This window comes from Nannospalax galili, unplaced genomic scaffold (assembly GCF_000622305.1).
Source record: "Nannospalax galili isolate Female #2095 unplaced genomic scaffold, S.galili_v1.0 scaffold1829, whole genome shotgun sequence".
Taxonomy (NCBI): Eukaryota; Metazoa; Chordata; class Mammalia; order Rodentia; family Spalacidae; genus Nannospalax; species Nannospalax galili.
Window position 1 is genome coordinate 25637 of NW_008359070.1, and position 22384 is coordinate 48020.

At 46.5% G+C, this 22384-nt stretch overlaps 1 protein-coding gene across 1 annotated transcript; it reads left to right on the forward strand.

Annotated features, from left to right (window-relative positions):
- The first annotated feature begins 337 nt into the window (after window positions 1-337).
- On the forward strand, window positions 338-22086 carry Timeless (timeless circadian regulator). The gene is given in 30 exon segments (XM_029558424.1): window positions 338-468; window positions 5867-6029; window positions 6172-6325; window positions 6442-6556; window positions 6643-6705; window positions 8256-8357; window positions 8544-8699; window positions 9007-9140; window positions 9329-9416; window positions 9701-9877; window positions 10473-10690; window positions 10908-11075; window positions 12772-12865; window positions 13848-13982; window positions 14083-14233; window positions 15841-15939; window positions 16027-16153; window positions 16258-16459; window positions 16735-16880; window positions 17975-18060; window positions 18146-18263; window positions 18345-18427; window positions 18630-18772; window positions 18949-19123; window positions 19363-19431; window positions 19547-19665; window positions 20681-20810; window positions 21014-21136; window positions 21257-21364; window positions 21495-22086. Coding segments are annotated over 29 exon segments (3654 nt in total). The 5' UTR covers window positions 338-468; window positions 5867-5932; the 3' UTR covers window positions 21569-22086.
- The last annotated feature ends 298 nt before the right edge of the window (window positions 22087-22384 follow it).

A 22384-nucleotide genomic window follows, 5' to 3' on the forward strand; every position in this document is an offset into this window, starting at 1 on the left:
CTTCTGAGCTTCCTGTATACTTCGCGCGCTTTAATTTATGCTTGTAGTATGACAGACACCCTGACTCCATCCCATTCTCCAAACTCCACTTCCAAATCAAACATAACTTTTCTAACCATTTAAGACTGGAATAGTCCACTTGGCTGGAACGGGGAAGAACGCTTGTAAATTCGGCTTTAATTTGCCCTTGATCCCCGTTGCAATTCAGCAGGCAACTCGTAGCGTTGTGAGTTTCACTTTAATGCAGGGGCTCGACTCAGATAAAACAGTCCTCTACGTTGTTTCTCCTCCTACGTCATCTCCGTCGTGCTCCCCCCTCCCCCGCCCCAGTGGACCGCCCCGCTCGCCCCGCCCCGTTTCCTGCGCTGCAGACACTGGTCGCTTCCAGCCGGGTGGCGGGAAAAGCGGTGGCTGTGCGCCGGAGGGCGGCCAGGCTCGGAGGGGCTCCGGAGGACCCGCCGGGAGCCGGTGAGTGAGTGTGGCGAGAGGGCTCAGCGCTCGGAGGCCGCGGGGCCGTCGCTAGGACCCGGCGCCGAAGAGTTTAAAGGCAGGGGGCGGGGCGCAGCGTGCATGCGTGTTCCACCGAAGCCCCGCGGTCCTGGGCGCGGTGGACCGGCCTCGGTCGGAAAGGGCTGTGATGGCCTGGGGACTTCCAGCCCAGAAAATGGAGCAGAAGGTTCCTGGGAATCGCTGCCTTGGAACTCCCGACTCAGTTCAGACCCGACAACACTTGGGTGGCTTGATTTGTGTTGGGACTTTATGGAACGAGGTACCCTCCCTTTTCCCCCTGGGTAAAACTTCAGGAGGACGCATCCTCCATCGGGAGATCAGCCGGTGATTAAGCTCCTCTTCTTGAGTGTCAGCTCTGCCTTTCGTGCTGTGACTAGAACCTTTTAAAAGTCAAGCCCATCGTCTTACATTAAAGCTTTTGGCCACTCACAGGCTTTCTCAGGCGGACGTTGTGCCATTTCAGTCTGTCCCTGGACTCATTCCGCCTCATTTTCTAAAACTCTGACCGTTTTTTAGTCCAGCTGTTTCACGCCCAGCCTCAGGGAAAGGATGCCTGCTTCGAGTTCTTTGGTAATTCAGCTATCTGTGCTGTTCCTGTTCCCTTTATTTGGATATTGTTGACACCTTCTGCCAGATAACCTTGGCTTTGAAGACTGAGCTTAGTTGCCCTCAGATTCAATTTATCCAGTCCTCCTAGGTCCAGCTAGTCACTTTCCCTTTTTATTTTACTTTACTTTTGAGACAAAGTCTCACTCTAGCCCTGGCTGACCTGGAACTTGCTATGTAGATAAGGCTGGCCTAAGAACTTACAGAGATCGGCCAGCTTGTCTCCTGAGTGTTGGTCACTCCTAAAGTACCTTGATATCCACCTGCCTCAAATCACTAGGAGGCCAGATGTCTGCCCCACACCCAGCTCTGAGGAGCATTTTTTCAACAAGGTCTCATTCATCCCAGGGCTTCCTGTTTGTTAAGTAAAATAGGCACTCTAGCAACTGAGCTATATCCTCATCCCCCAGGAGCATTTTCAAAACACTGTTGCCCAACTCCCGCTCCCTAAAAATTTTGAGCAGATAATCATGCTCTGAAAATTCAAAGATTATTGGTAAACAGTTCCTGTCCTCACAGGATGTAAAACTAATGAAGGGAGTCAGCCATTCTAAACAACCTGCTTTAACTATTATATACATGCAATATAAACATCTTGATGGAGGTCTGTATCTGACACAAAGTAGACAGAGCAGAAGGAGGTGGCTTCTGGGAGGAAAAGTGAGGAGGAGCTGTCATTTGGACAGTTTTAGAAGTCCATAAATTTAAATGTGAATGGGAAAACAGCATTCTGCACCAAAGTGACTTGAGAGGTGACCACAGTCAGGTCATGAAGATTTTATATTGTGGGCATGGGTGAGCTTTTTTTTTTACGTTTGTTTTTATGTTTTCAATCAAGACAGGGTTATTATGCAGCCCAGACTGGCCTTAAACATAGTGTGTGGCCAAGGACGGCATTGAATATCTGATCTTCTTGCTCCACCCCCCCCCAAGTGCTGGGATGGCAGGTGTGCACTGCTATGCCCAGCCTAAACTTTAAGTTTGATGTAGTAATGTGGGTAAATGGTAAATACTTAAATAACACTAAAGTGAAAGATAAATATTTCTTTTATTTTAGAATCCTTCTCAGAATTACACAATAAAGATTCTTATGTGTCTCAGAAGGGGGTTTTTTTGTTTTGTGTTTTGGTGCTGAGATCAAACCGTGGTCCTCCTGCCTGCTAAACCACCCTCTACCACTGAGCTACATCACTGGATCCATTGACAAGATTTTAAGCAAGGTTGTTATATAGCCAAATTAGGTAACCATTTAGTTTTATGGGTTTAAGAAACCAAGATTAGAGGCAGGGGAGGGCATGTAGAGATGTCCTAGCAATTAAGAGCACATGTTGCTCTTGCAAATGACTTGGGTTCTGTTCCCAGCACCCACATGGCAGCTCACAACTACCTGTAACTCCAGTTTCAGGGGATCTGACACCCTCTTCTAGCCTTCTCAGATTCCTGTACACATATAGAGGACAGAAACTCATGTAGGCACACACATGTATATCATGAATAAAAAAAAAAATAGCCAACTCTTAAAAAAGATTAGAGAGCTGGAGAGATGGCTTAGTTGTTAAGAGCACGGTTGCCCTTGCAGAGGACTTGGGTTGGGTTCCCAGCAGCCACATGGTAACTGACAGTTGTCCATAACTCCATTTCCAGGAGACCAACACCTTCTGGCCCTCTGTGGGCAATGGATGCACTTACATACATGCCGGCAAAACTCTTATGCACATAAAATTAAGATTTTTTTTTTTTAAAGATGAGAGTCAGGGAAAGAAGTTGGGAAACAGTTTAGTAATCTAAACAGCAGACCCTTGGGACATGAATTAAGTCAGTAGCAGAAGAGGCAGGGCTAGATAGAGTTGCTTGAGGATCATAAAGAAGTTAGGGGAGATAGAAGTGTTTAAGATGTCTCCTCAAGCCAGGCATGGTGGCTCACATCTGTAATCCCAGCTCTTGAGAAACTGAGGAAAGAGGCTTGCTGGAGTTTGAGGCTACCTGGGCTACATAGTGAGTTCTAGGCCAGCCTAAGCTAAAATGAAGTACTATCTAACAAAAAAACAAAGAAAAAAAAAGAGTTCAAGGCTAAACCAGGTGTAGTAGCACATGCCTCTAATCCCAGCACTCAAGAGGCTGGCGGATCTCTGTGAGATGGAGGCCAGCCTGGTGTTCATAGTGAGTTCCAGGCCAGCTGGGGCCACAAAAAGACCCTGTCTCAAAAAAAAAAAAACAAAAAAACAGACCCCCCAAAACCAAAAAACAAATACAAGAATGCAGCAGAATGTCATCAAACAGGAAACAAGGCGTATTTTTGTTGTGTGTCTCCGTGTGTGTGCGCGTTTGTGTGGGTGCTGAGGAACTGAGCTGGGTACCATTGTGTCTGTAAATCCTAGCTTTGGGCCACTGTTTTGTAAATACCAAGGCCTTATTAAATTGGAATACAGTGAAGGAGACAAGATCAAGATAAAGGGCTTCGAAGGGGAAGGAGGGAAGAGCATGTGAGCTTATCTGGGAGCCTTCTGAGTTGGTGTGTGGGTGTGCTGTGTTTGCTCGCTTGTATGTTTTGGTTTTTAGGTTTTGGGTTTATAGTGCAGTGCTAGGGATTGAACCCAGGGCCTTGAACATGCCAGGTAGGTGCTTTTAAGATAAGTCTCTTTTTGTAGTCCTGGCTGGCCTACAGCTTACTATGTATAGACCAGGTTAGCCTCGAACTTAGAGACCCTTCTGCCACTGCCTTACCTTCCACATGTTGGGATTAAAAGTGGGCATCACCATGCTTGGCTTCCTATCATCTTTCTTCATCAGTTTCTCAGGCTGCCACTCGGAGAGAGCAGATAGGGAAAGCCTTTGATTTGGGTGTGCATGCCCATATATACATATGCCTACATATACACAGGCCCAAACATGTGTACAGACACACCCCAGTGGTCTCCCTGAAAAAGCTGAATGTATCTTTGAGAAGAGTTAGGGGTTGCAGGCACTGAGGAGACCAGTTCTTGGGGTCTGCATGTCCCTGAGAATGGACAGCAAAGGAAAAGTCTTCTTTCAGTTTTCCTGGTCATTCAGTAAGGATTTATTGGCTCCATGTATTTCTGGGCTGCACAGTCAGAAAGTAGGTTGGCACTGGGTGGGGATGGAAGGGATAGCAGGCAACCTGAAGAAGTAGACCAGTTATATAAATGCAGGGAGAGAGCATCAACCATTAAATCTTGGACTTTTGGAGACCATCCATTTTCCCACAGGGATGGAGTCAGGATTTAGAAGTGGGTACCACAGCCAGGAAAGGTCTTTGTGGAGAATACTGCCAACAACAGAATGGGGTGCAGCTAAAGATGCCTACAGGACAAGATTGGTGAATATTCCTGATTTTCCTTGGAAGTAGAGTAAAGAATTAATGTATTTATGTACATCTGTGTTATTAATGTCCAGTTCTGAGTCACTCAGGATCCTGGATCTGTGCCTATATGGTTATCTGATGAGGATATAGAGATCGGAATAAACAGGGACATGCTTCCTAGGGGGCAGGTGATTCTTCTGCGGTGAGCGACGGAATTTATTTTCCTACTTATTTGTTACTTTGCCCTCCTATTCTGTTAGTGCTGCCTTCTACCAAGATTACTAGGGTTTATAAGTAACTTTGGGGAGGAGAATGAAGGAATTTTCTTTTTTTTTTTTTTTTTTTTTTTTTTTTTTTTTTTTTTTTTTTTGGTTTTTGTTTGTTTGTTTGTTTTGAGACAGGGTCTTCCTGTAGCCCCAGCTGTCCTGGAACTCACTGTGTAGACCAGGCTGGCCTTGAACTCACAGAGATCCACCTGCCTCTGTCTCCCAAGTGCTGGGATTAAAGGCGTGTGCCACCACACCCAGCTTGAAGGAACTTTCTTTACACATCTCAGAGATGGAAATGATCTTACTGTATCAAATCTTATAAAGGAGGCTAGGGAGATAGCTCAGTGATGAAAGTATGTGCTATGCACGTATAAAGACCTGCCAACCTCCAGTGATTCTAAGTAAGATTTGTGTGTGTGTCTGTGTAGAGGTCAGAGGTCAACCTCAGGTGTTCCTTGGGAGCATACTCTTTTTTTGGTCTTTTTCAGACGGTCTCCCTGTAGTCATAGCTGGGCCCAGAACTTGCTATGTAGATCAGGCCAGCCTTGATCTCACAGGGATCGGCTAGCCTCTGCCTCTGGAGTGCTTGGATTAAAGGCACGTACCACCACCTATGGGTCAACACTCTCATTTTTGGAGACAAGGTCTCTCACTAGGACTAGGGGCTTGCTGATCAGGCTAGGCTGGCTTGCCAGTGAGCCCTTCAAATCCATCTGTCTCTGCCTCCATAGCATTGGAGTTACAAGGCTGCAGAGCTCTCTGAGGTGAACATTTCAGTTGGTCCCTTTTCTAGACAACCTTCCTTCCTAGTATGTTGCCTTAACTCTGAAACAACATGTTTCTCAAGCTTCAGGCTCAAGCTACAGGAGGAGCAGTAGCCTCTGAAGCCTCTGATTTTTATCAGCTAGAAGACTTAACATAAAGCTTTCCTGGAGGTTGGCAGATGTAGTTCAGTGGTAGAGCATTTGCACTTTGCCCTCCCCAGGTTTGATTTCCCCAGTACCATGGTTAATAAACATGTGTTTTCCCTATGCCTGGGAGCAACTCTTTTGGTTGTGACAAGAGTGAAGCAATTAAAGATCTTGCCCAGAATACTCTGAGCACTTAGGGCCCTGCCTTGGCCCTTCTCCCCTGCATTCCTCTTTCCCTGTCTTTGCAGGCCTCATCATTTTCATCCTGTCTGTCTCCATTGCCCATCCTTCTCTGCTGGCTGGTCCTCTGATGTATGGACTTATACATGATGAACTGTGAACTTCTAGCCACATGTAGTGCCCTTGGGTACTTAGAAGGAGACACTTACCACAAAGAGCCGGATTGCTTAGGTGAGTGTTCTAGTGAGGAATCAGATGAAAAGCTTCCTTGAATTGAGGTCTGTTGAATTTCCCATGCCGTGGGAATGAAAAGCACACGGACCTGGGTGGAGCTTGGAGCATTTCAGGTCCATGTTTTATTCTGTCTCTGAAGAGAGTGTAAAGGATTTGATCCGCTACTTGAGGCATGAGGATGAGACCCGAGATGTGCGACAGCAGCTGGGGGCAGCGCAGATCCTGCAGAGTGACCTCCTTCCCATCCTCACCCAGCACCGCCAGGACAAGCCTCTCTTTGATGCAGTTATCAGGTTCACCCCCCAGCTTTTTGACTCCACCATGTGCAGCACTGGTGTTAGAGCTGGTAGGTTTAGGTGTTTTTGTGTGGCAAGGAACCTAACTACTTCTTTCTTCACTGTTTCTCCAGACTGATGGTAAATTTGACTCAACCAGCCTTGCTCTGTTTTGTCAATGTGCCCAAGGAACCTGGCATGCGGCACCATTTTCTGCAGGTGCTAACATATCTGCAGGCCTACAAAGAGGTGAGGCCTTTCTCCAGAGACCCTGAGTCAGTGTTTGGAGAAGGGAGGAGGTAGGTACTACGTAAGAACTGTTCATTGTTCCACAGGCCTTCGCCAATGAGAAAGCTTTTGGAGTCCTCAGTGAAACCTTGTATGAGCTGCTACAGCTGGTGAGTCTCGTCCATCCATCTCTATCCTGAAAGGCAGTTAGGTAGCACTTATCCTTCTGTATCCTACAATTTTTGCCTCCCCCAAACAAGGGAAGATGCTGGACCTAGAAAAGACCTCAGTCCTTGGTGATATGGACTGCTCAGCTGCTCCCCTCCATCCCTTCCTTTTCTTAAGAAAAGTTTCTTTATTATTTTTATTTTATGTGTATTGCCTACGTGTATGTAAGTGTACCTGTGTGATACAGTGCCCATGGAGGTCAAAAGAGGGTGTCACATCCCCTGGAACTAGAGTTACAGACAGTTGTTAGCTACCATGGGGGTACTTGGAACCAAACCCGAGTCCTCTGCAAGAGTAGCTAGTGCTTTTAACTGCTAAGCCATCTTTCCAGCCCCTCATTTTCCTTTTTTAAAGATAAAATCTCATGGAGCCCAGGTTGGCCTTAAACTTGAGCTCACTATATAGCTGAGGATGAACTCCTGGTCCTCTGAGCTTTTGCCTCCTGAGTGCTGGTGTTTCCCAGCTCTCTTTTTACTTTTTATTTTGAGACAGGGTGTCACTAAGCTGCCCAGGCTGGCCTTAAACTCACTCTGTAATCTAGGCAGGTTTTGAACTTGGAATCCTCCCACTTCAGCCTCCTGAGTAACTGAGATTACAGGCTTGTGCCACCAGGCTTGACTTTTTCTCTTCTTTTTTTTAATTTTTAAAGATTTATCTTACTTTGTGTGTGTGTGTTCTGCATGAGACTATATGCATGTGTGTGTGCTCTGCCTGAGTGTATGTGCACAAATGGAGGCCATAAGAGAGTATCAGGCTGGGTGTGGTGGCACACACCTTTAATCCCAGAACTTGGGAGGCAGAGGCAGTTGGATCTCTGTGAGTTCAAGGTCAGCCGTGGTTAAATAAAGGTTTTCAGGCCAGGGGGGGTCAAGAGGGCCCGTTTCAAAAAAAAAAAAAAAAACAAGCAAAAAATGAGCATCAGAGCATCGGATACCTCAGAGCTGGAGTTACAGGCATTTTTGGAACACCCAGCTTGTTGAGTGGGTCCTGGGGTCTGAATTCCTGTCATGATTGTACAACAAGTGCTCTTAATGGCTGCACCATCTCTCCAGCCTGCCTGCCTTCCCTCCCCTCCCCTCTCCAATACTTCTCCACTCTATTTTTACTTTTTTATTGGGAGTTCTTTTGAGACAGGGTCTCACTATGTAGCCCTGGCCTAGAACTTACTATACAGACCCGCCTGCCTCTGCTTCCCAAGTGCTGTGATTAAAGGTGGTCATTCAGCCTCCTTTCCTTTCAGTCCTGATTCTCAGGCCTCAGTCTTACAGCCAGGTAGAGATCACCTGCTTTCCACGGGGAATCTCTCCAATTTTCTCTTTCTGCCCGTATAGACCCGCCTGCCTCTGCTTCCCAAGTGCTGTGATTAAAGGTGTGCACCACCACATTCAGCCTCCTTTCCTTTTAGTCCTGATTCTCAGGCCTCAGTCTTACAGCCAGTTAGAGATCACCTGCTTTCCACGGGGAATCTCTCCAATTTTCTCTTTCTGCCCAGGGCTGGGAAGATCGGCAGGAGGAAGACAACTTGCTGATTGAGCGGATCCTGCTGCTGGTCAGAAATATTCTTCATGTCCCAGCTGACCTTGATCAGGAGAAGGTGAAGAGGGTCTGGGGGCACCTCAGTCTTTATGCTTGGTTAAGTTAAACTCCTAACCCCCTTTTAGGTTTTTTGTCTTCTGACAAGGCTGGGGGAATAACTTTAGCCAAGGAGTGATGGAGACCTTTGAGGTCAGGCCGTGGAACTGACTGTGCTCCCTTCCTCCCCTCTGCACTCACTACTCAGAGGATCGATGATGATGCCAGCATCCACGACAGGCTTCTCTGGGCAATTCACCTCAGCGGCCTGGACGACCTGCTCCTCTTCCTGTCCAGCTCATCTGCTGAGCAGCAGTGGAGTCTGCATGTGCTAGAGATTGTTTCCCTTATGTTCCGTGACCAGGTAAGACCCTGGCCTATTCTCCCAGTCCCCTCCATCTATGCACCTTTCTGCTACATGGCCAGAATTGCTCTTGTAGTAGCAGTAAATTACCTGAAGAAGGCAGGTGGTGGGGAGAGTAGCTGTTTTCAGTACAGGACCCTATCACAGTTCTGCTTTGTTTTCCAATCCTAGTAGGAGTGACTGTCCTGATTCTCTTTCTTCTCTTATTGTTTCAAATCTAGAACCCTGAGCAGTTCTGTTTTGTTTTCCAATCCTAGTAGGAGTGACTGTCCTGATTCTCTTTCTTCTCTTATTGTTGCAAATCTAGAACCCTGAGCAGCTGGCTGGAGTAGGGCAGGGACGCTTGGCTCAGGAGCGAAGCACAGATGTGGCAGAACTGGAGGTTTTGCGCCAGCGAGAGATGGCAGAGAAGAAAACTCGAGCCCTCCAGCGAGGCAACAGGTGAGGGACAGAGGGCCGCTCTGCCATGTTCCTGACCTGCAGCAGGGAATGCTGAACTCTTAGGCCAATTCAAGGCGGGGTAATGTTTTAAAACCTTAACACTCCCAGAGCTGCTGGTGAAAGAGAGTTGACTGAAGCATCCAGAGAATTGAGGATTCAATTTGGAACCTTTTTCATTTTCCTTGCAGGCATTCTCGATTTGGGGGCTCCTACATTGTCCAAGGGTTGAAATCCATTGGAGAAAGGGACCTCATCTTTCACAAAGGCCTTCACAATGTGAGTATTCACACACATCTGGGATGGAAACACCAGTGTTACCGGGCCTGAGAATGGTGACCATCTCTGGAGTTAAGGTATCTGTTTTTAAGCTTAGAAGGTTGGCAAGAGTAGAAGTGGCGCCTCTGGCATTAGCCACATTGTCTCCACCGATAGTACCAGAGACAGAGACTTTCTAAGTGTTTCTTCAAGGGATGTGGAAAGAACTGCAGTGCAGGAGGCAGGGAGTGGGGTGGGGGGAGCTGGTTGAAGTAATTCTAATGCCCCAACCCACATTCTCCCAGCTCCGAAACTACAGTTCTGATCTGGGAAAGCAGCCCAGGAGGGTGGCTAAACGTCGCCAGGCTGCCCAGGAGCTATCCATTCAGCGTCGATCTGCCCTCAACGTGAGGCTTTTCCTTAGAGACTTCTGTTCTGAGTTCCTGGAGAACTGTTACAACAGGCTTATGGGTGCTGTCAAGGTAAGAGCCTGGGAAGGACATGGAGGCAATTAGGGATAGCGTAGAAAGACAGCCAGAGAGATGATGTGACCAGTGTTAGGTAAGATGGGCAGCCTCCCAAGGAGTCCAAAGGAGGCTGACCTTGGAGGTGTGAACTGCAAAGGGAGTTGGGGGCTCCTGTGTGGGTTATGATGAAACAGGGTTCTGGGTAGGACTGGAGAGATGGCTCAGCTATTAAGAGCACTTACTATTCTTGTAGAGAATTAGAGTTTGATTCCCAACACCCACATCAGGTGGCTCATAACCACCTGAAACTCCAATTCCAGGGGATATGACACCCTCTTCTGGTCTCCAAGGGCACCTGCCTGACTTGTGTACATATCCACACACAGACGATTTATAAAATGGATCTTTAAAAGATGAAGATGGAAAAAGATTCTGGAGCAGTTTCCCTAGAGGAAGGGGAGGGAAATATGAACAGACTTGAGGAGAACAGGAAGAAAGTTGGAAACTGGATTCTAAAAAATAGAGTGGTGTCCAGAGTCCACCCCCTCATGACAGGACAGGAGGGAGTTGGATCATGGCAGTATTCTTCTTTTTTTCTTTTTACCATTAGGATCACCTGCTTCGGGAGAAAGCCCAGCAGCACGATGAGACCTACTATATGTGGGCTTTGGCTTTCTTTATGGCCTTTAACCGAGCTGCCTCCTTCCACCCTGGTTTGGTTTCTGAGACCCTTAGTGTCCGTACCTTCCACTTTGTTGAGCAGAACCTCACCAACTACTATGAGATGATGCTGACTGACTGTAAGGAAGCTGCCTCCTGGGCGTGCCGGTGAGTGGGAAGGTCATGTGAGTAACACTGGGCACCTTGGCCAGCTGGGAGTCTCAACACTTAATTTTGGCTCATTTTTCTGATTCGGAGTTGAGGTTGTCAGGCTAGGGTGCAAGGACTGGTGGGGTCATTCCAGTTTTGGAGGTACTCTTAGGGGGATGACATTTGCCAGTGCCCTAAGTTGACTTCCGTTTCACCTCTTGCCCTCAATTGACAGGATGCACCTGGCTTTAAAGGCTTATCAGGAGCTGCTGGCCACAGTGAATGAGATGGACATGTCCCCAGGTGAGGCTGTGAGGGAGAGTAGTCGGATCATCAAAAGTGAGGCCCTGGCCTGGGCTCTGATCCCAGCTTTCCCATCTCCAGTAGAATCTCATTCTTCCTAGCCCCATCTTCACTTCGCCTTTTCCAAGCTTCCCAGACCAGTCTCTTCATTCCTTTCCCTTTCGAGAGCCCACTCCTGAAAGTTGTCCTGTGACCTCCACATGTGTATCAAAGTACAGGTATATGCATGCAAACACACACAGACATAGACACACACACACTTAAAAAGCACCAGGCATGGTCACACACATCTGTAACCCTAGCGCTAGTAGTGCAGAGACAGACAGGTGAATCCCCAGGCTTTCTGACTGGCCAGTTGGTGGACTCTGGGGATTCAGTGAGAGTCTATCTCAAAAAGTAAGGTGGAGAGAGATAGTGGAAGACACTGATGCTAGTGTCTTGGCCTCCACATACATGTACACATCTGCATACACATGCACTGCACACTCCAAGAAGAAAAAGAAAGCACTTAGGAGGTCAGAAATCTAGTCTTGTATTAGTTACAGCTAAAATACACTCAGGCCAGGTATGGTGGTACATGCCTTTGATCCCAGCACCCAGGAGGCAGAAGCAGGCAGATCTCTGTGAGTTCAAGACCAGCCTGGTCTACATAGTGAGTTCCAGGCCAGCTCAGGATACAAGGAGACCCTGTCTCAAAAAGACCAAAATAAATAAATAAATAAATAAATAAATAAATAAATAAATAAATAAATAAATAAATAAATAAATAAATAAATAAATAAATAAATAAATAAATAAATAAATAAATAAATAAATAAATAAATAAATAAATAAATAAATAAATAAATAAATAAATAAATAAATAAATAAATAAATAAATAAATAAATAAATAAATAAATAAATAAATAAATAAATAAATAAATAAATAAATAAATAAATAAATAAATAAATAAATAAATAAATAAATAAATAAATAAATAAATAAATAAATAAATAAATAAATAAATAAATAAATAAAAAAAATATACTCAGGGTGGCTGGGTGTGGTGGTGCACGCCTTTAGTTCCAGCATTTGGCAGAGGCAGGCAGACTTCTATGAGTTCAAGGCCAGCCAGGGTTACACAGTAAGACTGTTTTAACAAACCAAACCCCTAGCTGCTCATGTCAGTCTCTAAATCCCGAAATTCAGATTATAGTATCTATCCGTGTCTCCAAAATGGGATAATAAGTGAGACTAAGACAAAATAAGACAAAGACAAAAAGTCAAGGAAAAAACTCCAGGGAATTTGTATTTTGGAGACAGAGGGATTCTGCTCTGAATTGTTTGTTTCAATTTCTTGTCCCAGAAACTTTCTATAATTATAGTTACTATAGCTTAAAATTCTGTCAGAACTGCACTTGAGAGAGGCAACAGTATTTTGCAAGAAGTACTTTGCCAAAAGGAATTTTTGGATTCTGGACTCTGGTTATTGTAGTAATAACAGGTACTATCCTTTATCCAGTGTTTACTGTGTTAGATACTGTGTAAAAGGTGTTTCACATCCTTTCTGTGCATAAGGTTTTCATCATGTCATCCCCACAAGAACATTGGGACAGATGTTCAGAATAGTTACGCAGCTTGTCCCTGTCTCACTGTCATTGGGTAGCTCTGTATTCAAGTCCAGGTCTCCTGGACCACAGAGCTCATCATGTTCCTCTTAGCTTTGGTGTGTTTGATTGTAAGGTCCTTGAATGAAGCATAACCCTCAGGGCTTCCCCTCTGATCCATTCTATTTGTTTTGCATTACCCATTCAGTAAACGGGTTCACAGCTTGATTCGGAGGAGCAGCATTCAGGTGTTGACTCATACTTCTGCTTTTCAAAAGGAGGAAGTTATAGGCTTTATTTTCGTATGCTTTGCCTTTTACATTTGTGTGTGTATGTACGTGTGTCTGTGTGCACATGCCACAGTGCACATGTGAAGGTCAGAGGATAACATGGGAGTTGGTTTTCTACTTCCCCCATGTGGGTCCCCATCATCAGGTTTGGTCAGAAGCACCTTTATCCTTGGAGCCATTGCCTTTTTGAAAGATTTTTTGTTTTATTTGGTGCATATAGCAAATATCTTTATAGGCTTTTTTTTTTTTTTCTTTTTTGAGACAGGGTCTCCCTGTAGCCCCAGCTGGCCTGGAACTCGCTAAGTAGACCAGGCTGGTCTTGAACTCACAGAGATCCATCTGCCTCTGCCTCCCAAGTGCTGGGATTAAAAATGTGTGCCACCACGCCTGCCTTTTTGTAATTTATTTTTAAATAAAAAGGATATTGTTGCTTTGGGCAAGCTCTTACTCCAAGAAAAAGGCAGTTTATGCTCCATGGCATTTTAAAATTTTTATTGTTTTTATTTTATGTGTATGAATATACACTCATATGCCTACATGTATGCCTGCATGTGTGTTAGTGTACCCATGTCGTACAATGCACTCGGAGTTTGGAAGAGAGGGCGTCGGCCCCTGGAACTGGAGTTATGGGCAATTGTTAGCCGCCATGTGGATGCTGGGAATCAAACCCAGGTCCTCTGCAAGAGCAACCAGTGCTCTTAACTGCTGAGCCATCTCTCCAGTCCTGCTCCATAGTGTTCTATGCTCCATGGTGTTTTATGCTCATCTGCACTACAGCTGTTACCCACTCTAATGTCATTTCCTGTTTGCTTACCCATCTCTCCCAGTAGAATACATGCTCTTTAAGAACAAGATTACTGTTCAGTGTTTCCTCTGAGCATCACATAGTGGGCACTCTGGAGCATTCACTGAATTAGTTTTATTAGTGATGATACTGATGGGCCAAAGACTTGCTTAGCTCTTCTGCTGTCATCATACAATTCTTACCTCATAGAACAAATGGAAAAAGAGAAAGAAGAAAAAGAAGGTTCTATATGAAGCTGTTGCTCCTGGTAATGTCCCACCTAGCCCAGAGGAGCTGGTGGCTCTGTGGCCAGCCCTGTCTGAGCAGCTGCTGCGGTGTGCCCAGGTGGGTAGTTGCAGAAACCGTATCTTTTTGGGGGAATATGCTCTGTGTAGACACTATGGGTTTCCTTACCCTCTGCTCCCAGAGCTGTGTCTGTCTGTAGGATCCTGAGCTCAGTGTAGACACCGTTGTTCCCTTCGATGCTGCCTCAGAGGTGCCAGTGGAAGAGCAACGGGTAGAAGCCATGGTGCAGATCCAGGACTGCCTCATGGTTGGCCAGGCTCCACAAGCCCTGGTCCTCCTGAGGTCTGCCCAGGAAGAATCCTGCATACTCATCCTCCTGGGCTCGGGGGGGTATGGGGAGGCCTTCACTGGGTTACAGGGTTCTTAGTGTTCAGAAAAGTTCCACTGGAGGCTCTGGGGTTCTACTAACTCTTGGCACGCTTTGATCGGCTAGTTGGAGTTTTTTGCTTTTTTTTGAGAAGTATCAGAAAACACAGCTAGGGAAAAAAAGAAACATAATTCCACTAGCCAAGATCAACCATGGTTAACATGTTGATGAGTTACGCTTCAGTTTATTATGTATAGAGATGTGTATACCTCCTTTTGGTTGGTTGGTTGGTTGGTTGGTTTGTGACAGTCTCCCTATAGTCCCAGCTGGCCTGGAACTCACTATGTAGACCAGACTGGCTTCATTCAGTCTCATAGAGATCACTTGTCTCTGCTTCCCAAGTTCTGGGATTAAAGGCGTGTGCCACTATGCCCAGCACCTCTTTTTGAAACAGGGTCTCCCTGTAGGTAGCCCCAGCTGGTCTGGAACTCACTGTGTAGACCAGGCTGGCCTTGAACTCACAGAGATCTGCCTGCCTCTGCCTCCCACTACTGGGACTACAGGTGTGCACCACCACGCCCAGCAAAAGAATCTTTTTGTCTTTTTTTTCTTTTTGAGACAGGGTCTCCCTGTAGCCCCAGGACCTGATATATAGACCAGGCTGACCTTGAATTCCTCCTGTCTTTGCCTCCCAAGTGCTGGGATTAAAGGCATGAGCCACCAAACCCGGCTCAGCACCTCTTTTTACAAACATGAATAATTGTATTCCTGAGTTAGAGAATTATTTTTACTTCTCGTTATTAATATTTTTAATGTATGATAGTTTTGCCTGCATGTGAGTGCACTCAATGTCATGCAATGCCAGTGGAGTCCAGAAGAGGGCAATGGATCCCCTCTGGTACTGGAGTTATGAATGGTTGTTAACTGCCATGCAGGTGCTGAGAACTGAACCTATGTCCTCTGCAAGAGCAGCCAGTGCTCTTAACTGCTCAGCTATAAAGTGAGGGGCTATCAAGAAGTGGAGCCTGTTGGGGTGTAGGGTATGGATGGTCTTCAGGAGATAGAGGATAAGGTGTCAAGGGCTAAGAGATAAGAACACAATGAGAGCTCACAGGCAGGTGGAGCGAGCTGTGTGGAGAAGAATAGAAGAGAGAGAGGCAGGCAGTGAGTGAGAAGCTGACAAGCTAGGAAAGGGTAGAAAAAATACTTGGGGGGCCAGGTCTGTGCGTGTCTATTTGGACCGAGGTGCCATGGCAACCTTCCTTTCCTACAGGAGCTAGTGACATTTGCCAAATACATCCTTGGCAAGTTCTTTGCATTGGCTGCAGTCAACCAAATAGCCGCCATGTGGGTGCTGGGAATCGAACCTGGGTCCTCTGCAAGAGCAGTCAGTGCTCTTAACTGCTGAGCCATTTCTCTAGCCCTCTTAAATGATTTTCAGTGTGAAATTTTTCCTAGTCTGTTTTATCTTTGAGGTAACAGTTCAAATTCTCTTTCTGATTAACAAAGGAACTAAGTCTAAATTTCTTCTCCCACTCCTAATTAAACTCCAATTTCCTATGGTTAAAGCCTTTTTGATGTCTGTCTCCAGAGAAGTGTGGCCAGAAGGAAATGTGTTTGGCTCTCCCGACATTTCTGCAGGAGAAGAGATGCAGTTGCTGAAGCAGATCCTTTCTGTTCCACTTCCCCGTGAGTCTCCATTCTTTCCTATCTGTCCATTCCCAGCTGTGCTCTGGACGAGCGCAGCGGAGAACAAATAACCCTCACTCTGTACAGGGCAGCAGGGGCCAATGGAAGGAGATGCAGAGGAAGAAGAGGAAGAGGAGGAGGAGGAGGAGGAGGAAGAATTGCGGGTGGTCCAGGTGTCGGAGAAAGAGTTTAACTTTCTGGACTATCTGAAACGGTGAGGGCCAAGAGGAGTGAGTTGCTCCCAGGTGGTGACAGCACAGCAGGGATGAGCAGTATCTGTCTGCTGCTGACCAACTCTCCCTCCGTGTTTTGCTGCAGCTTTGCATGTTCAACCGTCGTGCGAGCCTACGTACTTCTGCTGCGGAGCTACCAGCAGAATAGTGCCCACACCAACCACTGTGTTGCCAAGATGCTGCACCGGCTAGCACATGACCTCAGAATGGAAGCTCTGCTTTTCCAGCTCTCACTGTTCTGCCTCTTCAGTCGTCTGCTTAGCGACCCTGCTGCTGGAGCCTATAAAGTGAGGGGCTATCAAGAAGTGGAGCCTGTTGGGGTGTAGGGTATGGATGGTCTTCAGGAGATAGAGGATAAGGTGTCAAGGGCTAAGAGATAAGAACACAATGAGAGAGCTCACAGGCAGGTGGAGGGAGCTGTGTGGAGAAGAATAGAAGAGAAAGAGGCGGGCAGTGAGTGAGGAGCTGACAAGCTGGGAAAGGGGAGAAATAATACTTGAGGGGCCAGGTCTGTGCATGTCTATTTGGACCGAGGTGCCATGGCAACCTTCCTTTCCTACAGGAGCTAGTGACGTTTGCCAAATACATCCTTGGCAAATTCTTTGCATTGGCTGCAGTCAACCAAAAAGCCTTTGTGGAGCTGTTATTCTGGAAGAACACAGCTGTGGTTCGAGAGATGACTGAGGGCTATGGCTCCCTTGAGAGCTGGTAAGTTTAGGACTGAGGAAGAATGGGCTGCACAGTCACAAAGCTGGGAGAATGTGCTGATCACTTAGTTTAATGCTTTACCTAAGGTTACCCAAGAGAGGAACAGGCACTGGAGCCTAAGTCTCTTGTCTGTTTTAGTTTCCTTTTCCTTCATCAGCCTTCACAGAGGGGGGGTCACTGGGTGATAGTAAGATGGTCCCCCAGAGAGTCCAAGTGTGCCTTCTCAAAATGTGCTGGGAGCCAAGCTGGGTATGGTGGTCCATGCCAGGCTTGGGTAGGAAGACCATGAGTTAAAGGCCCATCTGGGGTACATAGCAAATGCAAGGCCATCCTGGGCTATATAGTGAGTCCTTGTCTCAAAAAGGTGGGGGTGCTGTCTGGGAAACTAGATGTTAAAAGCACTGGCTGCTCTTCCAGAGGACCCGGATTTGGTTCCCAGCATCCACAGTTCCAGGGGATCTGACACCCTCTTCTGACCACCACACACATTGTACATAACAGGTATACTTACATACTTGCAGACAAAACATTCATACACATAAGAATAAAATAATCTTTGAAGTGGGGATTCACAAGAACGTGTGTCCTCTTTTCCTCTGTGCCTTGCCTTTCTTTTACCCTCCTCTCTTTTCCTGGCAGGTAACAATTGAAGGTGACTCCAGTTCCAGGGGATCTGACACCCTCTTCTGACCACCACACGCATTGTACATAACAGGTACACTTACATACTTGCAGACAAAACATTCATACACATAAGAATAAAATAATCTTTGAAGTGGGGATTCACAATAACGTGTGTCCTCTTTTCCTCTGTGCCTTGCCTTTCTTTTACCCTCCTCTCTTTTCCATTCTGCTCTTGGTCCTTGGAGTGTCAGGTTCCACAGGCCCAAGATCAAACATGTCCCGATTCTGACTTGAACTCTTAAGTGGAAAAGAGGGTCATAGGGCTGTGAGCACACGTTAGGCCTCAGCTTTCTGGCTCCTTGGGTTTACTCGCTTTAACCTTCTTCTTTTCAGAATCAATCAGAAACATCTTCAGTCTCATCTTTTTTAGACCAATAACTAGATGCGCCTGTTCCCCTGTCACCATTCAGGCCTTCCAGTTGCAGAGCTCCTGTGTGGAGCACTGAGGAAGAGGCCCAGCTTCAGGAATTGTATCTTGCCCATAAGGATGTAGAAGGTGTGAGATCTGAAGAGGTTGTGGGGGGGTCAGCCTGGGCTCCTGAACTCTTTTTTTTTGATGCCTCGTTCCTTCTCTACCCCAGGTCAGGATGTGGTAGAAACCATCTTGGCACACATGAAAACTGGTCCTCGAATGCGCAAGCAGGTCATCCACCATCTGGTACAGCTGGGACTGGCTGATAGTGTCAAGGACTTCCAGAGGTAGAGGCACAGGATCTGGAGGGAATTGGGATGGGGAAACCTCAGTTTGCACTTCTCTGGCACTGACACCTACCTAAACAGGAAAGGAACCCAGATTGTATTGTGGACAGAGGATCAGGAGCTGGAGCTGCAGCGGCTTTTGGAGGAGTTCCAGGACTCTGATGGTGAGTGAGCTGAAAGCTCAGGGAACTGAGATAAGAACCAAGCTGTCCAATTTCCCCCTGCCTCGTTCTAAGAAAAAGCCTGGCCTATCCTCTGTCCTCCTGCTACATTTCTGTCATTTGTGGTGAACCGAGCCGGTCTCTGATTTCCTTTATTCATCCCTTTCCCTGGTTTCTCTTGAGTGTTCACATGTTCTCTCTATAGATATCCTTGGTCATATCATGAAGAATATCACAGCCAAACGTTCCCAGGCTCGAATAGTGGATAAACTGCTGGCTCTGGGGCTGGTGACTGAACGGCGGCAGCTGTACAAGAAACGGAGGAAGAAGTTGGCACCTTCCAGCATGGTAACCATTTTACACTAGCTCTTCAGCCTGGACCATGCCACATAAAGTGCTCTTAGAGTCCTCCTGCTGTGGGCTGTTCTGACTAGGTCCCTCCAGTAGGTAGTCAGGAGCCAGAAAATTGCACTCAGTCCCTCTTAATGGCCTTTTTTTATCCCTCTATTCCCAATGAATTCCAGCCTAATGGAGAAGAGCCCCTGAAAGATTCTTGGCAGGAAGATTTGGAAGAAGAAGAAGAATGGCCAGAGGAAGAGTGTGAAGAGGATGGAGAAAAGGAAGACTTGGAAGCAGAACAAGTTCAGGGTAGCTTGTTTCTCTCTACTAAGAACCTTGGTCAAGGCCTGCATCAGGAAGGTGAGGCCTCTGATTGAAGAAGCATCTTAGGTGGAGGGTTTGGAAGGGGACAGGGACCAAAAGGATGGAGAAAAGGAAGACTTGGAAGCAGAACAAGTTCAGGGTAGCTTGTTTCTCTCTACTAAGAACCTTGGTCAAGGCCTGCATCAGGAAGGTGAGGCCTCTGATTGAAGAAGCATCTTAGGTGGAGGGTTTGGAAGGGGACAGGGACCAAATGTGCATTTCTCTTTTTCCCTTAGCCTTTTGTGCTCCTCTCCTTTGGCTCCAGAACTGCCTGATTTGTGCAGCATGTGATCGGGAAGAGGATGGTGAATAGACAGACCATGGTTTTAGGATTGGAACACTAGAGGCTACTGGTCTGATTGTGGGATTGAGGACCAGTTCTTCACATCTTTACCACCTTAACTACTGACTCTGTTCTAGGCTGCTCCCAGGCAATCCTACTTGTGCCACTGACAGAAGAAAATGAGGAAGCAATGGAAAATGAACAGTTTCAACAGCTGTTGCACAAGCTAGGAATTCGGCCCCCCTCCTCTGGGCAGGCAAGTCCAACAGTCCCAGTGTCAGACAAGGAGTTGTTGGTCCTGTTCAAAATGCATCTCATTGCCATTGCTGCTTCCTTGCCACTGTCTCGTCCTCACTGACCCAGATTCCTGAGTAGTCTTCTTGCTGATCTTTCTAGTCTCCCCTTTCCTAAATCCATACTTGACATTGCCCCAGTATAATAATATCCCTTCTCTGTCTAGAGCATTTAATGGTTCCTTCTGCTTGTAAGACAGAATCTAGAGCCTCTAAGTAGTCAACCTTTGCAGCTCCATGGCGATTTCACCATGCACCTGCTTTACACCAGTCATCCTGGACTACTTTCCACCCTTCAGATGGAAGGCTTTCCCATGCTTCAGTAGCTGATCTTGTCAGTCCTCCTATTTGAAGGCTCTGACACACATGTATGAGATGCTACACACACACAGACATGCACACACTCCCGCACACCTTCCGGTTGAACCTCAACCCTGTCTCCAAGCGTCAACTCAAGCCAGGCATGATGGCGCACAACTTTAATCCCAGTGCTTGGGAGGCAGAGGCAGGTATCTCTGTGAGTTCAAGACCAGCCTGGTCTACCATAGCCAGGACTACAGAGTGAAACCCTGTCTCTAAAACAAAAACAAAACTTAAAAAAGTCAGCTCAATGTCCTTTCCTCAGAGAAGCCATGCTGTTGCCCTTCTAACTCGGGCCCAATCCAGTGGCATTACAGTGCATCAGTTCTTTGTGCGATTGATTTTTAGTTCTTCAGAGCAAGGATCATGCTTAGTTCACTTTTATACGACCAGGATCCGTTCATGTATGTATTGTTAACAACTGTATTTACTGGGACCCTAATAGCACTGCGCTAGACATAAACTATATATTACAAATAAGCAATTAGCCAGGTTTATAAATCTTAAAGATCTTCATCCATGTAGGATTGTATTTATTCAATGAATAATAGAATAATCTAGAGAACAAAGAGGCTGGTCCTCTCCTTTGCAGTGTTGTCACCTGCTGTGCCCCTGTAGGAAACATTCTGGTGAATCCCAACCAAACTGAGCCCCACCCAGCTCTGAAGATTAGCAGCTTCTTTGAGTCAACATGAAGAGGGGTAGGAGGAGGAGGAGGAGGAGAAGGAAAAGGACAAGAAGCCACAACCAGAGCCTGAGCTACAGTCGAGAGTCCCTGGAGATCACAGTCCTAGTGAGGAACACCGAGCCAAAGCTCTGAGAGCCCTCTTGTTAGTCCGCGAATCCCAACCAAACTGAGCCCCACCCAGCTCCGAAGATTAGCAGCTTCTTTGAGTCAACATGAGGAGGGGGAGGAGGAGGAGGAGAAGGAAAAGGACAAGAAGCCACAACCAGAGCCTGAGCTACAGTCGAGAGTCCCTGGAGATCACAGTCCTAGTGAGGAACACCGAGCCAAAGCTCTGAGAGCCCTCTTGTTAGTCCGTGAGAAGGAAACAGGCCTGGTGTCCCCGGAAGGTGAGAGTGCCACGCTCACCTATTGACTGCTTGCTTTGTGCCAGTCATCTGGGTGTAGAGGGCTGATAAATTATTTTGAGACTACACAGACCCAGTTCCCTAATTTTGTGCCTCTAATAGTCACTTCAGAGGAAGGGATTGCTGGGGAGAAAGAGCAGTGGATGGTAGTGTCTAAGAAGCGACTCCTGCTGGACAGTGATGAGGAGGGAGATGAGGCCAGGAGCCAAGGTAAGGAGTCTGATTGGGACCTGCTTTTTCTTCTAACCTCTGTCTTCAGTTTGAAGACCCTCTGCCACCTGCCTTACCCTTTAACATACTTAGATGTTTTCTGTTTCTTTCCTCTACCCACATTCCATAGCACCAGAGCTGGGTGCTCCAGCAATCCACAAGAAGAAACGATTTCAAATTGAAGATGAAGATGAAGATGACTGAAAAGCCAGGTGTCTCATGCTAGAGATAGATTTCCAGATGGGAGGGCGCAGAATCTACTCTTGCTGAATTGAAAGTAATCCTGCCTACACGTACAGCCCAAGAATTTTAGGCAACAGTGTTGAGTGGCCTCTACAGTCAGTCCTCCCAGTTTCCTTAGTATGAGCTCTCTGGAGACGTAATCCTCTTCTAGGAACCATCTCTTAGCCAGTGAGAGGAGTAAATGAAATACAGAAGGCAGCCTGGGCCCTCTCATCCATCTGTTCTTTTGGCTTTCTGCTAGAGGTAGGTCATAACACCAGACAAGAAGCTTTGTAACACATGGCGGGGGGTCACACCATTTTTAGAAAGCACTAGATTCCCTCATTTTCTTTCTAGTGATCATTCTTGAGACACAAGATTAAACCTGATTCTTGCAGTTGAGGTAGAGCTGAGGTGCACTACTCTCAAGATGACAGACATACTTTGTGTTTGTTATGTTAATAAAATGGGAAATTTAAAATTGCTGGTCTCCATGTGACTTGTCAGCCATCCATATGTATGTTATTGGAGGAAGTTTGAAATGTTAGGGTTAAAAGAGATTTCCTGAGCTGAGTGTGGTAGCATATTCCACATTCCATATTACAAGTTCTGGGCTAGCCAGGGCTCTAAGACTGAGACCCTGTCTCAAAAATCAAAATAAGAGAGGGCCAGCAAGGTGACTCAGTGGGGAAAGATACTTGCTGACAACCTGGATCTGAGTTCCGTCTCTAGAACTCACATGGTGGGAGGAGAAAACCAAGTCCAACAAGTTGTCCTCTGACCTCTGTATGTGCTCCC